We start from the raw sequence: 22,373 nt of genomic DNA, 5'->3' as shown, positions 1-22,373 counted from the left end.
CAGTGAGTTAGTCCTGCAGTACTGCATTTTAACCACTGCACCATCATGGTCCTAGAATAGTGGCTCAACATGTAGGAGTCCTAGAGAACAACCACTTTAATATGAGTCAGCAGTGTGCTGCTGCTGCTGCTGCCAAAAAAGCCAGTGCAGTTCTAGACTGAGTTAAGAGAGGAATAGTATCAAGATGAAGTGAAGCCATAGTATATCTACCGTGTTTCCCCGAAAATACAACATGTCCTGATAATAAGGCCATGCCACATTTTTCTGGTGGGCAAAAATATAAGCCCTCCTCCACAAATAAGCCCCCTGGACAACCCCCTACCTCCGACCAGGCAGAGCGCCGCTCACCAACCTAGCGGTATCCCGAAGGTGCCAAGACACGGGAACCAAGGGGGGGCAAAGGTGATTGTGTTGCTTGGTGCCTTTGGGATACCGCTAGGTTGGTGAGCGGCGTTGTGCCCAGCTGAACAGGGGGGTTGCCGGGCAGCTGCTCTCTTGCGAGCGGGCTCCCAAAGAGTCGGGCACAGCAGCCACCCGGCAAACCCACTTTCCAGCCGTGCAGAGCGCCATTCACTGACTTAGGGGTATCGCCAAGCTGCGTAAAGGTATGTTCGCCGCCGCCAGGCTCTCGCGGCTTGGCGCCTTCAAAATGCCAGTGAATGGCACTCTGCAGGGCTGGAGAAGGGGGTTGCGCGAGCAGCTGTTCAGATCCCACTCGCGGCCTCCCAGCCTCACGATGACCTGGCCCAGCTCTCCCTGCAGAGCCAGGGCATCTCCGCTGGCACCGCTGCCATCCCAGCATGGCTTTTTCAGCAGCTTCCAAACTGTCTTCTGGCAGTGGCCGCTCTGGGCGTATGCTCTATGGTTGGGGCTGGCTGGTGGCAGAGTGTACCACCATAGAGCGTACACCCAGAGCGGCCACTGCCAGTAGACTCGGTTTGGAAGCCACCAAAAAAGCCATGCTGGGATGGCGGTGGCAGCGGTGCACTGGCTCTGCAGGGAGAGCTGGGCCAGGGCATCGTGAGGCTGGGAGGCACGTGAGCGAGAGCGGAACAGCTGCTCGGCAATCCCCCTCTCCAGCCATGCAGAGCTCCATTCACTGGCATTTTGAAGACACCAAGCCGCGGGAGCCAGGCAGCGGCAAACAGGCACTCACGCAGCTTGGCGATACCCCTAGGTCAGTGAATGGCGCTCTGCGTGGCTGGAAACGGGGTTTGTTGGGTGGCTGCTCATGAACGTGGTCGCTTCATGGCTGCTGTGTAGTGCTGCTGCGACAGCGCAACACAGCCATTCGCCCATGAGACTGTGCCCGGCTCTTTGGGAGCCCGCTCGCAAGAGAGCAGCCACTCGGCAACCCCAAAACAATAAACCCTCCCCTCATAATAAGGCCCAAGCCATATTTTGTGTGTAAAAAGAAAATAAGACCCTGTCTTATTTTCGGGGAAACACAGTATATACTGCACTGGTGAAACCACTCTTAGAATATTTCATACAATTCTGGTCACCATAATACAAAGAAATGTGTTGAGACTCTAGAAAGGGTGCAGACAAGAGCAAGAAAGATCATTAGATGGCTGGAGGCTAGGAGGAATGACTGCAGGAACTGGATATGTCTAGTCTAACAGAGAGAAAGATAAGGGGTGACATGATAGCAGACTTCCAATATTTGAGGGGCTGCCACAAAGAAGAGGGAGTCAACCTATTCTCCAAAGCATCTGAGGCAATGATGGGTTGCTCTTACCATCACTACTGATACGCTGATCGCAGTAGTGGGTTTCGGCTCCCATTGCAATCGGTACACTGCAACGGGAGCCAGGCATGCACCACGGGGACGTGTGCTGCCCACGCATGTGCACCCACCACCTGTGATGCTCCAGCTGCTCAGTGGAGCATCGCACAGGCACCGTACGCTATGCGCATGTGCGCAGGTGGCCCGTTTCCTTCAAATACAGGTAAGGAAAAAGGCCGGGCGGGTGGGCCCTCCAAAGCACCATTCTGATACAGTGGCTGCTGCTTCCGGCAGGCACCGGTACGTGTGTACCAGGGCTTACCACCTACAACCCACCACTGGCTGATCGCAGTCTGTTCATGCACAAGCCCGACGTGCACTGTGCATGCATGCGCAATCCAAAAACCCTGTGACACCAAGCTGCTGTTGGGGTGCGTGCATGCGCAGTGTGCCTTTTGACATAAATATAGCTATAGATCGCGGGCTGGCAGGTGGGCCAAACGAGCCACCGTACCGGTACACTCTCAGGTGCTCCAGGCCACTACCGGTACAGCCGTACCAGTCAGGACCGGCAGCAACCAACCACTGACCTGAAGGCAAGACAAGAAGTAATAGAAACTTATCAAAGAGAGATCCAAGCTAGAACCAAGGAGAAATTTAATCAGTGGGACACCCTGCCTTCAGAAGTTGTAGATGCTCCATCAATTTGTCTAGAACAGGGGTGTCCAAACTTGAGAACTTTAAGACTTGTGGACTTCAACTCCCAGAATTCCCCAGAGTTGAAGTCCACAAGTCTTAAAGTTCCCAAGTTTGGACACCCCTGGTCTAGAAGGATATATGGTCTTCTGCTTGGTGGGCATTTGGACTCGAAGACCTCCAAGGTCCCTTCCAATTCTGTTATTCTGTTAATAATAATTGCTATCCTGAAAGTGCTTTTTCAAAAGGCAACTGGACTTTGATTTTCTTTGAGGACATTTCACTTCTCATCCAAGAAGCTTCTTCAGTTTTGAAGCGAAATGTCTTCAAAGAAAAAGAAAGTCTAGTTGCCTTTAGAAAAAGCAATTTGGGGACAACCATGACCTGTATGACTGAGAATCTCCATAGACGTTTAATAACGGTTACTGTATTTTTCGGACTATAAGACGCACCGGTGTATAAGACGCACTAAGATTTCAAAGAGGTGAGTAAGAAAAAAAGTTTTTGTCCTCCCCGGCTCCCAGGAGCACTCTGCAAGCTTCAGCAGGGCTGGGGGAAGGGAAAAATGCCCCCGTTTGGTGAAAAACGGGCCTTCCCCCAGCCCTGCTGAAGCCTGCAGAGTGCTTCTGGGGGGTGGGGGAAGCAAACCCTCCCTTTTTTTCACCAATTTTTCACCAAAATGGGGGCAGTTTCCCTTCCCCCAGCCCTGCTGAAACCTGCAGAGTGCTCCTGGGGGGTGGGGGAAGGCAAAAACACCCCTGTTTTGGTGAAAAATGGCCCATATTTCACACGTTTTTCACAAAAATGGGATGCAGGGGGCAGGGTTTCAGGAGGCCAAAAATAGCACCAACATTTCCATGCTCTTTTGGGGGGGGGAAGGTGCATCTTATACTCCGAAAAATATGGTACTTTTCCCTGACTAGGTTCGAGGGCTGCTCATACAAACAAGCTTCATTATAGCTTCATTACATGACTGTGGGATGCGGCTATGCAACAAAACCTTTGCAGCTTCCCTTCCATGAAGCCACTGTTTCTTCTGCCAGGGTCACAGTCACTGTCACTGCGTTAAATTGTTTGCTAGTCTGAACTGAATAGCTGAAATGAAAGAGTTATTGCGCAGGTCATAAGGTCTTATCTGACAATGATGTACTGCGCCTGCTCTTCACACATTCCAGAGACTTCTTTCCTTTTGATCTTTGTCCGTCTGCCAGGAAGCTGGTAGACAAATTGCTTCTGCCAAAATGTAACAATTAGATAGATTTGTTTATTTCTTTGTTTTATTATTTTTGTATTAAAGCTTGTTTTTCATTAGAATATGTTTTCCGGGATTTTATTTCTTTTTCGCACCTTAAAGATAATGCTGTTTGGAAAAGCCGCGATCTAAGACCTCATCTAGTTCAGGGTGAAATATCTTCCCCTGACAGTCACCTCAGCATCATTTGGTGGCCTGCTCTGAATTTTAACGCCCACAACACCCTGACAAAATCCTAAGAGAACATATAAGCAGGGAATAACAGCCCTGAGTTGCAAATCACCATTCCGCATCTAAAAATGGAGGCGTGAGCTTCTGTCCTTCACCCTCCTGTCCCCTGATTTGAGAAACCTGGTAACTTCTGCAGTCATCACTATGAGCGTTGACTTCATATCACTCACCATTTGCAGATAAAATCCAATTAAAAAGCCAGCTAACCCCCTGCATTTACATTTCAAAATCACCCTATTCTCAGGCATCTTTAATTATTCATCCCTACCAATTAAAGTTATGTTCAGTTGACTCTCCACTCAACTCTCCAAATAATCATCTACATTCTATGCTTTGCCTCGAAACATTGTAGTAATCTAATATTGTACTAGGCCAGGGGTGTTAAACTTGATTTCATTGAGGAATGCGTCAGGGTTGTGCTTGACCTTGAGGTGCTGGGGTGGGCGTGGCCAAGGTATGTGTGGCCAGCTCAATGTCACTCGTATCTGCACTCTGCCAGCAAAAACAGGCTCCCGAGCAGCTGTGGGCCGCTACAGGTTTATCCAGGTTCAGGGGAACCTGTAGCTAACGTTATGGCCAGTTTGGAGAACCTCCAAATCCCACCCCTGGCTGGCCCCGCCCACCCTACCCTTCTCAGTAGTTTCCATGTGGCCCGTTTTGGATGCAAGGTAAGTGCAGGGCCTGTGCGGAGACTCAGGGAGGGGGGAAAACATGCCTCTGGAGGCTGGAGGAGGGAGTTTTTGCCCTCCCAGAGGCTCGAGGAAAGCTCCAGAGCCTAGGGAAGATGAAAAATGGGGGGGCCGCCATGGTGCAGGAGGCCAACTAGGCCACACCCACCATGGCCACGTTCACCCAACAACCGGGCAGAGAACCAGTTGCTGAAATTTTTGAAGCCCACCCCTGCTCCCTAGCTCCATTTTTGGCTGCGATGGCTCCTGCATCCCTCTGCCAACGAAAACAGAACTCGGTTTTCACTGGCAGAGGCACCGCAAGCCATTCCTTTGCTGTTTTCAGGGCGGCCTCGCAGGCCAGATCTAAGCATCCCGCAGGCTAGATCTGGCCCCTGGGCCTTGAGTTTGACACCCCTGTACTAGGCAATACTTCACTGTGGTAAAATGCTGGATGTTATCTCGTTCTGATGAATAAAGAAGCAATAACCAAGTTAATACAAATCAAATGAAGGCAAATATATGTGCATCAGGATAATGTTGCAGGATCCAATATGGGCCAGATACCAGAACCAGAGGTTTTGTCTTCCGAGCTTTCGGACTTGTACTGCAGCCCATCCTGAGGGAATTTCTCCCTCACCAGAATGTATAATACAAATATACAAATCTTAACACAAATCTTTTTTTTATGCATGTCAGGAGCATTTTAAGCTATAGATAAATAAGAGTCAGCACTGAGCCAGTAAAATAGGTATAAAATAGGTCATAAAAATATGTAAAGTAGGATTGAAAATAAATTACATTCGCCCAGCATCGGCCCACATCAACAGCATTTTCTCTCGTCAACATGTGGTCTCCATACATGTTGAAGGACATCGTATGCACCGTAGCATATGTGAGACAGGTTGCTCTTCTCCACCTTCCCGCGCAAAATCGATGCTCAATACAGTGATATTTATAGTTAATACAAATATCACTTTATTTAACTGTCACTTTTGCAAAGCGTTTTCAAAGGCTACCCCACATCTGTGATAAACGGTCGAACTTACTATAAATTTATCAGGTGGACTTCTTGCTGAGAACAGGCCATTCTAAGGAGGTTTATTCTAAATTTATCATGAAATTGCCATTTTAGCAATTTAAATGATTTTAGCTGAACTCTAGGACACGGTGGCTCAGGGGCTAAGATGCTGAGCTTGTAGATCAGAAAGGTCGACAGTTCAGCGGTTCGAATCCCTAGAGCCACGTAACGGTGTGAGTTCCCATTATTTGTCCCAGCTTCTGCCAACCTAGCAGTTCAAAAGCATGTAAAAATGCAAGTAGAAAAATAGGAACCACCTTTGGTGGGAAGGTAACAGCGTTCTGTGTGCCTTCAGTGTTTAGTCATGCTGGCCACATGACTACGGAGAGGTCTTTGGACAGCGCTGGCTCTTCGGCTTTGAAACAGAGATGAGCACTGCCCCTAGAGTCGGGAACAACTAGCACATACGTGCGAGGGGAACCTTTACCTTTGCTTAGGATTATTCCATTTCAGGGAGATCATGTCTGAATACAACATGATGGAAACATTTGACCAAATACCTGGGTCTTGTCATAAATATTATAATGCCCTTACCTAGATTTATGCTTGTTGCCACTACAAACTTTCTGTTTTACTGTTCAACGATACTGTATTTTTTTTGTCAAAGTATAGTCAGCCAAGAAATGTGTAGTTTTTCTCATCTTATTAAAGAGTAGCTTATTGTCAAAGCCTGTTCTGTTTTCCAATGATCAAAGAAAGTTTATCCTCAATTAAATGTGTTTTGCATCAGGTCAGCTGCAGAAAATCCTATGCTATTCTTGTCGCAGTGTGGGTGATAAGTTTCATGTGACTTCATGATTGAAAACGACACCCCCTTGGGCATATTTGTCCTTTTAACTGATTTGGCCAGCCATTTGTTATCTCTCTGTAACTTGTCAAGTTTCTGCATTTGTAACATTTAAAATGATTGCAGCAGTACATTTTGAGGGTCAAGGAATATGTCTGGGCATCTGAAAAAAACCAAGACTGTCAAACTATCACTGGGCATCCAGGGCAGTGGTGGGATACAACCCGTACGCCCTGGTACAGGCGGACCGGTACCTGCTTGGAGCACCAGGTACCATTCCGGTACGGTGCTCTGGAGGGCCCATCCGCCCGCCCGCCCGCCCTCCTTATCTGTATGTGAGCCGATTGAGGCTTTCGCGCACATGCATGGAGCATACCACGCAGGGGTGGGTTCCTGCCAGTTCTAACCTCTTCTATAGAAGAGGTTCCACAAATCTACAGTGCCATTTAGAACCGGTTCCAGCTCCCTCCCCCCGCCCATCTGCACATCATCAAGATGAAGAGCGAGAGGAGGAATTATGGGAGTTGAAGTCCACAAGTCTTAAAGCTGTCAAGTTTAAACACCCCTGAGGTTTTTTTTTCTAAAGGGTTAGGGTTGCAAGGGTCTTGTAACTTGACAGCTTTAAGACTTGCGTGCTTCAAATGCCAGAGTTTCTGAGCCAACATTTTGGATGCTAAGCAAGAGCATTGTTAAGTAAGTTTCACCACATTTTACAAGATGGCCACGCCCATCCAGTCACATGACTGCCAATCCTCTCCCACTTCGTCACATGGCTGGGAAGACACTCCCACCCAATCACATGGCTGGCAAGCCACTCCCACAAAGCAGACCACACCTACAGAAGAGGTTCTAAAAAAATTTGAAACCCACCACTGGTACCGCACCTGGGCGACACTCCACCGAGGAGCTGGAGCATTGCAGGCAGTAAGTATGCATGCATGCGCTGCACATGTGCTGCACGTGTGCACATGTTGGATGCCCGGCCCCGTTGCAACGTACTGGTTGCAATGGGATTCGGAACCCACCACTGATCCAGGATCAAAAATGACATAGCTGTATCATTGTTGCCCATCCCTCTTTCTTTGCCAGTGTTTGGACGGAAGAGACCCAGTGCACACTCCTCAACATCTCCATCACGGAAACCTTTAACTGCTCGTTCAGCTGTGGTCCGGAGTGCTCGAAAAACTCTCAGTACCCCTGCTTACAGGTCTATGTCAATGTTTCCTCTTCAGGGCAAAAGTACCTACTTTACCACACAGAAGAAACCATCAAGATTAATTCTGAGGTAAGAACATCATCCGTTGTCAAAAGAAATGCACTCTTTGGGATGTGGGAGGGATGGGATTCGGAGTGTTCCATTTTTTTTTTGAGTCCAGATTCATGGAATCTAATTGTCCTATATGCAATTTAATCCCTAGCTGTGTTTATTTTATTTCTGATTGAAATTTCTAGTCCTCCTGGCTTTATACACCATGAAAGATAGAGAAAACATACCAGAGGTGGGTTGCTCCCAGTTTGGCCTGGATTGGGTGAACCGGTAGTGGTGATGATGGGAGTCTCCGTCTACCATCCCATGCAAGCACAAGCGAACTGGTAGCGCTGGGATTTGCAACCCACCTCTGAAACATACAATATCTGGGCTGCAGAACTCCAATCAACCATTGAACGACACTAATGTTAGAGCTTTCTATATGTCTTTGCTGTGATTTGGTGGTTCTCCAAAGGGTAGCATTCAATATCTATATTTGTGGAAACCTTGGTGTTCCCTGAGTTTGGTTGTTTTCTTGCAGACATTTCATTGTGATGATGTTACCTAGTCAGGTAATGTTATATATATATAACATCGGCCTAATATGCAATACAACCCTGGTTCGATTCCCAGTAAGGGTATGGCTAGCTGATGAAAGCTAAATAGCTTGAAATAGATCTATACTAGTCTCCCATTATTTATTTATCAGCACAAATACAACACACACACACACACACACACACACACACACACACACACACACACACACACACACACACACACACACATATATATATATATATATATATATATATATATATATATATATATATATATATATTACACATATAGAACAGGGGTGTCAAACTGGATTTATTTGATGGCCGGATCAGCATTGTAGTTCTCCTCAGTGGGCAGGCCGGGGGCAGGGGAAGGGAATGGCCACCTGGACAGTCTCTGGCAGCACTTTGCCAACCAAACTGGGCACCAAGGGGGCCACACAAAGCTACCCTGTGTCCTGTTTTGGCTGACAAAGTGCTGCCAGTGGCCATCCAGTTTGAAAACGGGCCACATGGAGGCCGTGCGCAGCTCCCTCTGTGCCCCATTTTGACTGCTAGAGGCACCGTGGGTCGGTCCTTTGCTATTTGCAGGCTGGCCCCACCGGCTAGTTTTAAGCACCCTGCAGGCCGTATTCGGCCTGCGGGCTTTGAGTTTGACACCCCTGATATAGAATATAGAAGTATAGACAGTCTTATCCTACAGATTTAGACTAGGTGGTATTCCAGAAATATACAAGAAAGAATGGGAAAAGATGTTCCATAGAGAGTGTGGATACAGATATTGTACATCTGAACTCCTTAACTCATCTTTTCCTGGGTTCACACAACTTTTGATTCAAGGAAATGCCTCAAAAAATAATCTGTTCCTCTTTAAACCCAGATTACACGCCAGCCCTAATATAACACCCTAATAATAGGGTTGTCCATTTTTTAAAAAATCCAAAATTGTCTTCTATAATCTCTTATCCAGTCTCACAGCAAAGTTCCCCCCTTTTGCTTAATCAGATGGGAGGCTCATGCATCACACTAAATTATATATACTTCATTAGATTTCGGCTTCATGTATTTTGTGAAGCAAGTCATTATAGTATATAAACCATAAGTAGCCTAGATTGATGTATGGGCTGTGGTTTATTCCACAAAGCATGATTAAGTAAACCATTAGTGTGATGCATGAAAGGAAGGCTAAGTTGATTCAAATAAATGTGGTAAGTGCTTTACTGGGACTGGTGAACGCTTCGTTGGGGGAGGGCCGGATGCCGGCCGCCTTGAAAGAGGCGGTGGTCAGGCCCCTGCTCAATTATGGGGAGATCGAGATTCTCCCATATAACACCTATCCTGCGCGAGCTGCACTGGCTTCCTGTGGCCTACCGGGTGCGCTTCAAGGTACTGGTTACCATCTTCAAAGCGCTCCATGGCACAGGGCCTAGTTACCTGCGGGATCGCGTCCTGTCCCATACATCCCTGCGACCCACTCGCTCACACAGGGAGGGGCTACTCCGGGTGCCGTCCTCTAGAGAGTGCCGGGGGGCGGTGCCCAGGAGTAGGGCCTTCTCTGTGGTGGGCCCTACCCTTTGGAATGACCTCCCCCCAGACATCCGGACAACAACCGATCTTCGCTCCTTCCGTATGAAGCTGAAGACCTACCTGTTTTGTCAAGCCGGCCTGGCATAACGTTACAATCTTGCCACCCCAGGTCATTTTATAATGGGAAATTTTGTTTTTAATATTTTTGGGTTTTAAACTTTGTAAGTATGCTTATTTATGGACTTATTTTTACCTCCTCTGCACGATATATGGTGCTATCTTGATTATTGCTCTGTACGTCGCCCCGAGTCCCTGTGGGGAGAGGGGGCGACTAATAAGTTCAATAAAATAAATAAATAAATAAATAAATAAATAAATAAAGTCAGATTAATGGTTTGTCAGGCTCATAAGTGCCTTTAGGTGGACTGGCAACACTTCTACAGAGCTGATGTCCTTTCAAAGATAGTAGATCAGGTGTCGGCAACACATGGCTCCAGAGCCGCATGAGGCTCTTTTGTCTCTCTGCTTTGATTCCCTGTCAAGTGATCCCACCACTGGCTGGCCCCACCCCTCGCCCTCCCCTCCCAATCACTGGTCTGAGAATGTAAGAGTGATGGAGGGGAGGGGAGACTTGCTCCATATTCCAGAGCGGGAATAAAGGCATGAATTTCCTCCACCTTCTATATTCCCACCCCGTGCTGAAAGCAAACCAAATGGGCCAGGATCTCCCTCCCTGCCAAGCAGCCTCACCGAGCCTGCTTGCAAACTCTGCCGAGTACAGCTCCAAATGTTCAGCTCGTGCTCCCTCCTGGCTCCATCTAATAATAATAATAATAATAATAATAATAATAATAATAATAATAATAATAATAATAATAATAATAATAATAATAATAATAATAATAATAATTTTATTTGATTAGCCGCAACCCTCTCCCGAAGGACTCGGGGCGGCGTACAATCAAACGGATAAAAAATACACATAAGACAAACATATATACAAGAGAACAGAGACATATACATATGTGCATGGAGGAGGATGGACTTAAGTGAAAGACAGTTAAAAATACAATTTAAAATCCCCTAATAAAATTACCAAATTAAAAAACCCATCAGGAGCGTTACGAAATTATGGTCGAGCCAGGCCAGCTATTTGGAAAAGGTGGGTCTTGAGCTTGACACGGAAGGAGCGGAGGTCAGTAGTAGTCCTAATATCCGGGGGGAGGTCATTCCACAGGGCTGGGCCCGCCACAGAGAAGGCTCTGCTCCTAGGCGCTGCCCCATGGCACTGTCTGGTAGACGGCACCTGGAGAAGTCCCTCTCTGTGCGAGCGGATGGGTCGTAGGGATGTATGGGGCAGAATACGATCCCGCAGGTAACTAGGTCCTGAGCCATGGAGCGCTTTAAAGATCGTAATCAAAACCTTGAAATGCACTCGATAGACCACCGGAAGCCAGTGCAGCTCGCGCAGGAGAGGTGTCACATGGGAGTACTTGGTACTCCCCATAATCACCCGCGCGGCCGCATTCTGGACCAACTGCAGTCTCCGAGTGCATTTCAAGGGAAGCCCCATGTAGAGAGCGTTACAGTAGTCCAGGCGAGACGTCACCAGCGCATGGGTGACTGTGCGTAAGGCGTCCCGGTCCAATAGGGGGCGCAATTGGCGCACCAGGCGAACCTGGTGGAACGCCCCCCTGGCCACGGCTGTCACATGTTCATCCATGGACAGCCTGGCATCCAGGAGGACGCCCAAATTGCGCGCCCGCTCCACGGGGGCAAGTTGAATGCCCCCAATGGCCAGAGATGGAATTATCTGGTTGAACCGGGGGGCCGGAACCCACAGCCACTCCGTCTTGGAAGGGTTGAGCCTGAGTCGGTTGTCATCCATCCAGACCCGTACGGCTTCCACACACCGGGACATCACTTCGATGGCCTCGTTGGGGTGGTTCGGGGTGGAAATGTACAGCTGAGTATCATCAGCGTACAGATGATAACCCACCCCGAAACCACGGATGATCTCACCCAGCGGCTTCATGTATGTGTTGAACAGGAGCGGCGAGAGGACCGACCCCTGTGGCACCCCACAAGTAAGGGGGCTTAGGGTCGACCTCTGCTCCCCTGCCAACACACGTTGCGTCCGGCCGGAGAGGTAGGAGCCGAACCACTGCAAAACGGTGCCCCGGACCCCCAACCCCTCCAGTCGGTGCAACAGGATACCATGGTCGATGGTATCAAAAGCCGCCGAGAGGTCTAATAGGACCAGGATAGAGGAGCAACCCCTATCTCTGGCCCTCCAGAGATCATCTACCAACGCGACCAAGGCCGTCTCAGTGCTGTGCCCAGGGCGAAAGCCGGACTGGCGCGGGTCTAGATAATCATTCTCCTCCAGATGTCGTGGGAACTGAGAAGCCACCACAATCTCTACAACCTTCGCCAAAAAGGGAAGGTTGGAGACAGGACGATAATTGGCCAGCTCCGTAGGGTCCAGGGAAGGCTTCTTGAGCAAGGGTCTCACCACCGCCTCTTTCAAGGCGGCCGGGAGAGACCCCTCACCCAACAAAGCGTTCACTAGGCCCAGGAGCCAGTCGCGTGTAACCTCCCAGGAAGCCAGTACAAGCCAGGAGGGACACGGGTCCAGCAAACATGTGGTAGGTCGCAGTCGTCCACGCAATCTGTCCAAATCCTCGATGGCAACCAAGTCAAACTCCTCCCAAAAAGGTTTCTCAAGACTCGCCACTGGCGTCTCGACTGGGCCACTGAAGGGGACCCAATCCTTCCGGATTTGAGCGACTTTATCCAGCAGATATTTCCCAAACTCCTCTGCTCTACCCTGTAGAGGGGCCTCCCGCGGCCTCTGAAACAGAAGGGAGCGGGACACCCGAAACAGGGCGGCAGGGCGGTTCTCTGCGGATGCAATGAGAGCGGCACAATATCGATGTTTGGCCGTTCTCAATGCCACAAGGTACGTCCTTAAATGGGCTCGTACCTGTGCTCGGTCCAATTCGGATCCGGAGGATCTCCAACGACTCTCTAGGCATCTCTTGCGGCGCTTCATCACCCTTAGCTCCTCGGTGAACCAAGGAGCCAGGGTGGATCGTTGCCGCAGGAGAGGCCGCAAAGGCGCCACCCGGTTCAAGGCCCCGGTAGTCGCATTATTCCACGCGGCCACCAGGTCCTCTACCCGAGGGCGGGTCAGGGCTGCAGGAGGTGGCCCAAGCTCCGTCTGGAACCTGTCTGGTTCCATCAAGCGCCTGGGGCGGAACCATCTAATGTTTTCCGGTTCCGCCTCCCCGCAGCGAGGGGTAGCACCAGGGAAGTCAAGTCGGAGGAGTGAGTGATCTGACCATGATAGAGGAGTGATGGTTAAATTCACTCCTCCCAGATCACTCAACCACTGGCAAGAGACAAAAACGAGGTCCAAGGTGTGACCTCCCTCGTGTGTCGGGCCCTGAATCATTTGAGTCAGGTCCATGGCTGTCATGGAAGCCATGAACTCCCGAACCCCCTCTGATGCTTCCCCCACCGACGGCAGGTTAAAATCCCCCATTACTAAAAGTTTGGGGGTCTCAACCGCCACCGATGAGATTAGCTCGAGGAGCTCAGGCAGGGTCGCTGATGTATGGTGGGGAGCCAGGTATACTATCAGCAGGCCCAACTGCCTCCCAGGGCCCCATTTCACAACAAGGGATTCACATCCGGACGTCTGTGGCACAGTGGACTCCCTCGGCTCTAAGTCCTCCCGGATAATCACTGCTACCCCACCGCCCCTTCCCCGGGCCCGGGGCTGGTGAAATGCTTGGTAACCTGGTGGGCACATTTCCACGAGGGGTAACCCTCCCTCGTGGCCCAACCAGGTTTCCGTTATTCCCGCGAGGTCCGGCTCCCCCTCCAAAATTAAATCATGAATGAGGGGGGCCTTATTGATAAAGGACCTCGCATTGCATAACAGCAGCCTCAGGCCCTGGGCCTGCAAATCCTGACCACCTAGAACGCGGGGGTTGGTACAAGCGACCGGGTGTAACCAGCACCCACGGTCTCCCAACCGACTGCGAGTTGTTAATCTGTCCTCGTATCTGCCCCTCCCTACGACCGTTGGAATCAAGGAGCCCTGTATAGGAATGGTATCCTCTCCCCCCTCCTCCTCTCTGCTCCTTCTGCTCAAGACCCCACCTGGTGACCTGGCTTCGTCATCGCTCCTGATCTGACCCACCCACCCCCCAACCCCTGAACCCCTAAAAGAATTTTAAAAACATTTGACTAAAAAACCCCTAAGTCTCCGCTTCCTCCACCTCTCGGGATTAATGAATCCGTCATCAAGGTGGGCCCTTGAAAGGGCGGAGGGCCACACCTGCGAGAGGGGGGACTCCCGCAGCAGGAGCAAATCTGACCTCGAGTGTATACTAGGGGGAGCTGCAGCAAGGGCCAGGGTGCTATAGATGTTAATTAAGTCAGCAAGCCAGGTTCCACATCAGATGGTAAGTCAGTACGTGGATAATAAGTGGATGGTAGATAGATGGTGAATAGGTGGAAAGTAGATGGTAAATGGTGGAGGCCAAGAGGCAATCTGTGGTGTGGGTGGGCAGGCAGTCTAAGTAGATGTTTGATGGCGTTTGATGGTAAAATTGATGGTAAATTTGATGGTAAGCGGGTGAAAGCTGGTGAAAGATGGTGGGGGGGTAGTCCCGCAGGCACACACAGTAGTCCATAGTTATAGATAATCTGCAGTTGCACCCACCTCCACCTGGATGGCTGAGTCCTCCCTCCCAGAGCAGGGGGGCAACCACCTCACCTGCCCGCTGGCCTCTGTCCACTTCTCACCACCGCCACCTGGCCCCTCCTCCACCCAGGAAGTGCTGCGCTGCCGCCTCACCAGCTGGCGGGTAACACAGTGGTGCCGGAAGATGGAGCCTTCCTGGTGCTGAGCGAGGAGACCCCACTAGGCACCCTGCAAGGCACAGTGGCCACAGATGCCCCTTGGCAGCGCCTCTGCCTCCTACCTGCATATAGAGGTCAGCCAGCGCCATCACAGCGGTGGCAGTGGTGGGGAAGGTGCGCACCCTGCCTGATCCATTCTCACTGGCCAGAGGTGGGGATCCGCACCGCTGCCTCCCAGCCAGAGCATCACATTTGTTTGCTTGCTGGCTGCCTCTGATGAGGGAGCTGCCCTCAGGCTGCCTGGGCCCCTGCCATGGGGGGAGAGATGAAGAGGGAAGGGGGGGAGTGTCTCCCTGGCAGGATTCGGGTTGAAGTTGCCTTATTTTGCATGGATCTCTAACACTTGGCTCTGTCTGGGCAGGAGAGCATGGGTGGATGGGTGGATGGGTGGATGGGTGGATGGATGGATGGATGGATGGGTGGATGGATGGATGGATGGAACACAGAAAGAGAGAGAGAGAGAGAGAAAGAGGCACAGAGACAGAGACAGAAAGATAGAGAGAGAGAGAGAGAAAGGGAGTGAGAGAGAGACAGAGACAGAGACAGAAAGATAGACACATAGAGTCAGATAGAGAGAGAGAGAGAGAGAGAGAGAAAGGGAGTGAGAGAGAGAGCAGAGAGAGACAGAGAGAGAGAGATACTCATTTCCCACAGAAAAGAAAACACCAGGAGCCCCAAAACCTGGGTAGGCATGGCTATCCCGGTCATTGTGACTGGGGGGGGGAGTGAGTCACTTTGCGTTGGCCATGCCCACCCAGGTTTTGTGGCTCCTGGTGTTTTCTTTTCTGTGGGAAACGGGTCCAAATGGCTCTTTGGGTGTTTAAGGTTGCAGATCTCTGTGCTAGATGCACACTAGGAACTTTTTTTTACTCCAAAAGTAGCCTTGGGATTATGAGCTACAACCAGGGGTGGGATTCAGCCGGTTCGCACCCATTCAGGAGAACCGGTTGTTAACTTTCTAAGCAGTTCAGAGAACTAGTTATTGGAAGAAATCTCCTTTTGTTTTTTTCCCACTTTACAGGGCTAATCCTGTAAGGAAGGCAGGAAGGAAACATTCTGGTGTTGTTTCTAGCCTAATCTTTATTGCCCCGCTTACAGAAACTGCCTCTCCAGTTAACTCTTATTACATTGTAACAGCTAAGGCAAAGCTCCCATCGACCTGAGTGACATTGAGTTGGCCACACCCACCCAGTCACATGACCACCGAGCCACGCCTAGCCAGCTGGTCATTAGGGCAGAGAACCGGTTGTTAAATCATTTGAATCCCACCTCTGGCTACAGCCCCATTTCCTTTTATGCTGAAAATATAATGGAAGTTACAAATACAGAAAATCACACTTTCTATGGACTGCGTGGCAGCTATGTCGTATTATTCTGCACGTCACACTTCCAGTCTGTTGCTTGCAGTTTTTCCTCCAGATGGCCATTTGTCTTTTTGTGCATGTGTATAGGGGCACCGGAGGTCCTTTGACTTTGCATGGATGGCTTTCAGGGAAACTATCTGTTCATTATCTGCTTTCAGTCACACAATGATACAAAAGTCCTTGCTAACATAGACAGCTAATTGCCTGAGATAAGGCAAAATCAGAAGCCCGGTTCTGTGATTGTCAGCTGATGTATAATTGCTGCTGCCAAGCATAACAGATTTGGGCATTGGTCTGGTGCTGTTTTGTTTCTTTGTTGAGACATTGTTGGCATACAGAAAAAGAGACCGGTTCTATTTCAGCAATCCCTCTGTAAGCTGGGAAGTGCTGACAGCTTTCGTATGCAATGAGCTTGGTCCAAGCACACCAGGGTTCTCGGTGCCTCTGGCCATGTGGTGTTATGGTCATGGCTGTCCTCTCCAAATAGTGCTCTTCAGATGAGTTGTACTACAACCTCTACCATTCTTGACCAGCCTAGGCTGGGGAATCGCAGAGTTGTAGGCCTAGCATGGTGTTTCTCAACCTCAGCAACTTTAAGATACGTGGACTTCAAGTCCCAGAATTCCCCTAGCCAGCATGCTGTTCCCGCATACTTAGGAGGCACTAAGAGAATCTGAGAAGATTTCTGCTGTCCTCTCCATAGCCCCCAGCTTCTGCTGCTGATCCTCCACACAGCCCAATGTTTCAGCCTAGTTGTAAGACAGATCCAAATTCTCCATGAAAACTAAAAGAAAGAATGTGGTTAGATTCTAGAAATGGCAGGTGGTGTGGAGAAAGCTAAACTAACTTTTAGTAGTACGGTGGGTGACTCTTCTGACCCATCTCCCCAAACACGACTAATCCTCTGAAGTGAACTCAAAGATTCGTTTAATTAGAAGTGCATGTAGCCCCCCCTCAAAAAAGTTCACACTGCAGGCTAACAAGTCCGGAAGATGAATAGTTGTCTACCACATCTTTTATCCCTGCTTTTTAGCTAGGGTGAGGCTTCGCTAGCAGCGGTGGATCTCCGTCCCAAGGATCGGCCCATGGATTTCCACTGTTCTCCTCTCCTCTGACTTCTGGGCATCCATACTGCACCCAGCTGTTTCTCTTCTTACTCATTAGCCACCTCCAGACCTGAGGGCTGTTGACTCTCCATCTGAGGGCTGATGGATGGCCCAGTCTCTGCCTATCTCTCTCTCTCTCTCTCTCTCTAACAGCTCCATTCCCTCTTCCCCCTCGGAGCTCTCAGGTTGCGTTGATGCTGACCGTGACTTCCACGCTACCTCCTCTTCTGATTTGGCAGCTGGAGGGGCCGGCGGCCAACAGGCCACAACAGTGACAGCATCTTGTTAAAAATATAACATGGCAGGAAGACATAGCCATTAGAGAATAGGTTATGGGCAAATTGTTGGCCACTGTTGAGAAACATAATTTCTTTGCTGCTTGAACATTCTGGTTCAAGAAAAGCAAATGTTACTGCTGGGTGAATGGTCTGCTCCAAAGGGAAAAAACTTATGGCTTCCAAATGCTTTTTTTTTAAAGCATATTTATATCACGGTCAGTCATAAGTGGAAAACTATTCACTGTGTGGGTAATTTCAACTGAAAAAAATAGATGGCTGGGAAACTCCATCCTGCTGCCAATTTTACAGACAGCTTCTTAATTAGGGCTATTTAAGAGGAAAACTACACCTGGTTGCCCATACTATCTAACCAGGCCCTTAGCTATTCAGCTACATTAGCTGTGCAAATCTCAAATCAGTTTTGGCTATTTGTATTCACCATTTAATCCTCCCAGTAGTCTCTTCCTTTGAATCTAGCGCAGGTGTAGTTATTCTGCCTTCAGCATAAAGTGGTTTTATAGATTATGCTTGCCTTACTAAGATTTTTTTCTTCTTCTTCCCTTTTTTCCTTTCTTGCTTTGACATATTGTTGTACAAACTGAATTGCAAATCGGTGTTACTAATGCAATGTCCCTTGATGGTATAACTTGCCTTTCAGTCTTCGAATAGAATTAAAATATTCATTGCTTTCATATTACTGACACAAATCAGCTCCAAGATGGAATTGATCCATATAGGAGACAGGAGGAGGAGGAGGAGGAGGAGGAGGAGGAGGAGGAGGAGGAGGAGGAGGAGGAGGAGGAGGAGGAGGAGGAGGAGGAGGAGGAGGAAATGGTTAGCAGCAATCTGAGTAGATTAATTAATTAATTTATTTATTTATTTAAACTTATTAGTCGCCCCCTCTCCCCACAGGGACTCGGGGCGACATACACAAGCAACAATCAACACAGTGTCATACAGAGGAGGTAAAAAATAAATAAATAATTACAATGCTGAAAAAGGTTAAAACCTCAATAACATTAATAGTTTAAAAACTAAAATTAACAATTAAAAATGACCTAGGGGTGGATAAGTTGTCGAGTTATGCCAGGCCGGCTAGCCGAAACAGGTGGGTGTTCAGTTTACTGCGGAAGGAGCGGAGATCGGTTGTTGTTCTAATGTCTGGGGGGAGGTCGTTCCAAAGGGTAGGGCCCGCCACAGAGAAGGACCTACTCCTGGGCACCGCCCTCTGACAATCTCTAGAGGATGGCACCCGGAGGAGACCCTCTCTGTGTGAGCGAATGGGCCGCAGGGATATATGGGGCAGGACACGATCCCTCAGGTAACTAGGCCCTATGCCATGGAGCGCTTTGAAGATGGTAACTAACACCTTGAAGCGCACCCGGTAGGCCACAGGAAGCCAGTGCAGCTCGCGCAGGAGCGGTGTTATATGGGAGAACCTCGATCTCCCCATAATTACCCGCGCGGCTGCATTCTGGACCAACTGCAGCCTCCGGGTGCACCTCAAGGGGAGCCCCATGTAGAGAGCATTACAGTAGTCCAGGCGAGACGTCACCAGCGCGTGAGTGACTGTGTGCAAGGCCTCCCGGTCCAAAAGGGGTCGCAATTGGCGCACCAGGCGAACCTGGTGGAACGTCCCCCTCGCCATGGTTGCCACATGATCTTCCATAGCCAGCCGGGCATCAAGGAGGACGCCCAAATTGCGTGCCCGTTCCACCGGGGCTAATTGTTCATCCCCGGTGGCCAGCGATGGAATGTGCTGGTTGTACCGGGGTGCCGGAAGCCACAGCCACTCTGTCTTGGAGGGGTTGAGCCTGAGCCTGTTGTCACCCATCCAGACCCGCACGGCTTCCAGACAACGGGACATCACTTCAACAGCCTCGTTGGGGTGGTTTGGGGTGGAAATATACAGCTGAGTGTCATCAGCGTACAGATGATATCTCACCCCAAAACCACAGATGATCTCGCCCAGCGGTTTCATATATGTGTTGAACAGGAGAGGCGAGAGGATCGACCCCTGTGGGACCCCACAAGTAAGGGGCCTCGGGGTCGACCTCTGCTCCCCTGTCAACACACATTGCGTCCGGCCAGAGAGGTAGGAGCGGAACCACCGCAATACGGTGCCCCCGATCCCCAACCCCTCCAGACGGCGCAATAGGATACCATGGTCGATGGTATCGAAAGCCGCCGAGAGGTCTAATAGGACAAGGATGGAGAAACAACCCCCATCCTTTGCCCTCCAGAGATCATCCACCAACGCGACCAAGGCCGTCTCCGTGCTGTGACCGGGCCGGAAGCCGGACTGGCGCGGGTCTAGATAATCATCTTCCTCCAGGTGACGCGGGAACTGCTGAGCCACCACACTCTCAACAACCTTCGCTAAAAAAGGAAGGTTGGAGACAGGACGATAATTTGCTAGCTCCATTGGGTCCAGAGAAGGCTTCTTGAGCAGGGGTCTCACCACCGCCTCTTTCAAGGCGGTTGGTAAAAGGCCCTCACCCAACGAAGCGTTCACCAGTCCCAGTAGCCAGCCTCGTGAACCCTCCCAGGAAGCCAGTACCAACCAGGAGGGACACGGGTCCAATAAACATGTGGTGGCTCGCAGTCGCCCGCGCAACCTGTCCAAATCTTCGGTGACAACAGGGTCAAACTCCTCCCAGCATGGAATCTCAAGACTAGCCTCAGACGCCCACTCTGGAGTACTGGAGTGGGTCCACCCCCTCCGGATCTGATCAATTTTATCCTGCAGGTATTCCCCAAACTCCTCTGCCCTGCCCTGCAATGGGGGGTCCCGCTGTCCCTGCGATAGCAGGGAGCGGGTCACCCGAAACAGGGCGGCAGGGCGGTTCTCTGCGGATGCTATAAGGGTGGCACATTATTGACGTTTGGCCACCCTTATTGCCACAAGGTAGGTCCTTAAGTAGGCTCTTACCTGTGTTCGATCGGATTCGGAGCGGGAGGATCTCCACTTGTTCTCTAGGCGTCTCCTGTGGCGTTTCATCGCCCTTAGCTCCCCGTTAAACCAGGGGGCCAGGGTCAATCGTTGCCATCGGAGAGGCCGCAAAGGCGCAACCCGGTCCAAGGCCCCGGCGGCTGCGCTGTTCCACGCGGCCACCAGGTCCTCCGCCCGGGAGCGGGACAGGTCTGCAGGAGGTGGCCCAAGCTCCGCCTGGAACCTATCTGGTTCCATCAGACGCCTGGGGCGGAACCATCTGGGACCGTCTGGTTCCACCTCCCCGCGGCGGGGAGTAGCGCCAGGGAAGTCCAGTTGGAGAAGTGAGTGATCTGACCATGACAGGGGCGTGATGACTAAATTCCCTCTTCCCAGATCACTCGTCCACTGGTCGGAGACAAACACAAGATCCAGTATGTGGCCTCTTTCGTGTGTGGGGTCCCGAACTACTTGAGTCAGATCCATGGCTGTCATGGAAGCCATGAATTCCCGGGCTGCCTCGGATGCCTCTCCCGTCGACGGCAGATTGAAATCCCCCATCACTAATAACTTGGGGGTCTCAACCGCCATCTCCACGATCAGCTCGAGGAGTCCGGGCAGGGCCGTTGATGTATGGCGGGGAGCCAGGTATACTATCAACAGACCCAACTGACTCCCTGGGCCCCATTTCACGCCCAGAGACTCACAACCAGATGTCTGCGACACAGTGAATTCTCTTGGAGCCAAATCTTCCCGGATGATTATCGCTACCCCACCGCCCCTACCCTGGGCCCGTGGCTGATGGAATACCAGGTAACCTGGAGGGCACATTTCCCCGAGGGGCAACCCCCCCTCCAGGCCCAACCAGGTTTCCGTTATTCCTGCGAGGTCCGGCTCCCCCTCTGAGATCAAGTCCCTAATGAGGGGGGCCTTGTTAACCACGGACCTCGCGTTACATAACATCAGCCTAAGGCCCAGGCTCTGCCGATCCTGTCCACCTAGACTGCGGGGGTTGGTACAAGCGACCGGGCGTGTCCAACAGCCCCGGTCTCCCAACCGACCATGCGTTCTTCTGGTGTCCTCGGGCCCGCCCCTCCCTACGACCGTTGCTATCGGAATCCCCCCTATAGGAATGCTGTATCCTCTCACCTCCCCCACTCCGCTCCCCTCCGTCCTGATCCCACCTGTTGACCTGGCTGTATCCATACCCCCAGGTTGGATAACCCTCCCCCCCTCCCTGGAACCCCTTAAAATTTTTAAAAAACATTTTGCTAAAAAAAAACCTAATCCCCCGCTTCCTCCACCTCTCTGTTCCTAAACTCCTTCAGGCACTGCTAACCAATTTTCAGAGTTGAAAGATGCATGGAACTGGGCTCCCTATTAGCTAAAGTCTAGTACACAATCTACCTTCTCTTCCAAAGTGGGGTACAGATGTTATATCATGCCTCCCTGTACTGAATTTTACATGATTTCCATCACAATCCCCAGGAGGGAGCCTCATTCAAGGGGGCTTGAAGTAATGTAATTTCCACCTTTCTCTGAGAGCTTAAGGAAAGGTGAACTGTATGTGTCATCCAGATAGATTCTATATATTGGTTCTGTCAAGTTCAGGAAATCAGGAGTCAGGGCAGTTCAAATGAATGCAGGTTTATTGCATGCTAACACTCCCTACAAGAATCTGAACTACTAATGGTCAAAGCAAATTGGCAATAGATAAACATCAATGGAATTCAAGATGAATGGGACTTAAATCTCTTGTGGGCACAAAGAGACTCATGACCAATGATACATTTGACTCCTCCTTTGTACTCATCCTGGTCATTGCCTACATGTTCCTGCAACACTGCTGAACAGCAGATTCTGGACTGCTTCTATAGTTAATGTGTTGTATCTAAGGTGCGAGGAACTGTGTGTTAATTCCTGCTAAAGAGTGTGAACCCCATAGAATAACATCAGTCTGAAGATTTCTAGTAAGAAT

At 50.2% G+C, this 22,373-nt stretch overlaps 2 protein-coding genes across 6 annotated transcripts in view; one reads left to right on the top strand and one right to left on the bottom strand.

Annotated features, from left to right (window-relative positions):
* ZMAT3 (zinc finger matrin-type 3) overlaps nucleotides 1-22,373 on the bottom strand; it is a 161,445-nt gene that overhangs the window by 34,721 nt on the left and 104,351 nt on the right. The window lies entirely within an intron of this gene.
* The window catches only part of KCNMB2 (potassium calcium-activated channel subfamily M regulatory beta subunit 2), a 372,211-nt gene that overhangs the window by 344,365 nt on the left and 5,473 nt on the right, over nucleotides 1-22,373 (top strand). For all 5 annotated transcript variants that reach the window (XM_081954243.1, XM_081954244.1, XM_081954242.1 and 2 more), the window contains one exon: nucleotides 7,534-7,729. In XM_081954243.1, coding sequence (XP_081810369.1) covers nucleotides 7,534-7,729 — 196 coding nt within the window. The remainder of the gene's footprint in view (nucleotides 1-7,533; nucleotides 7,730-22,373) is intronic.

This window comes from Natrix helvetica (genome assembly GCF_964273705.1).
Source record: "Natrix helvetica genome assembly, chromosome: 5".
In the NCBI taxonomy this organism is placed as follows: Eukaryota; Metazoa; Chordata; class Lepidosauria; order Squamata; family Natricidae; genus Natrix; species Natrix helvetica.
This window is presented reverse-complemented; position numbering and strand designations above follow the sequence as displayed.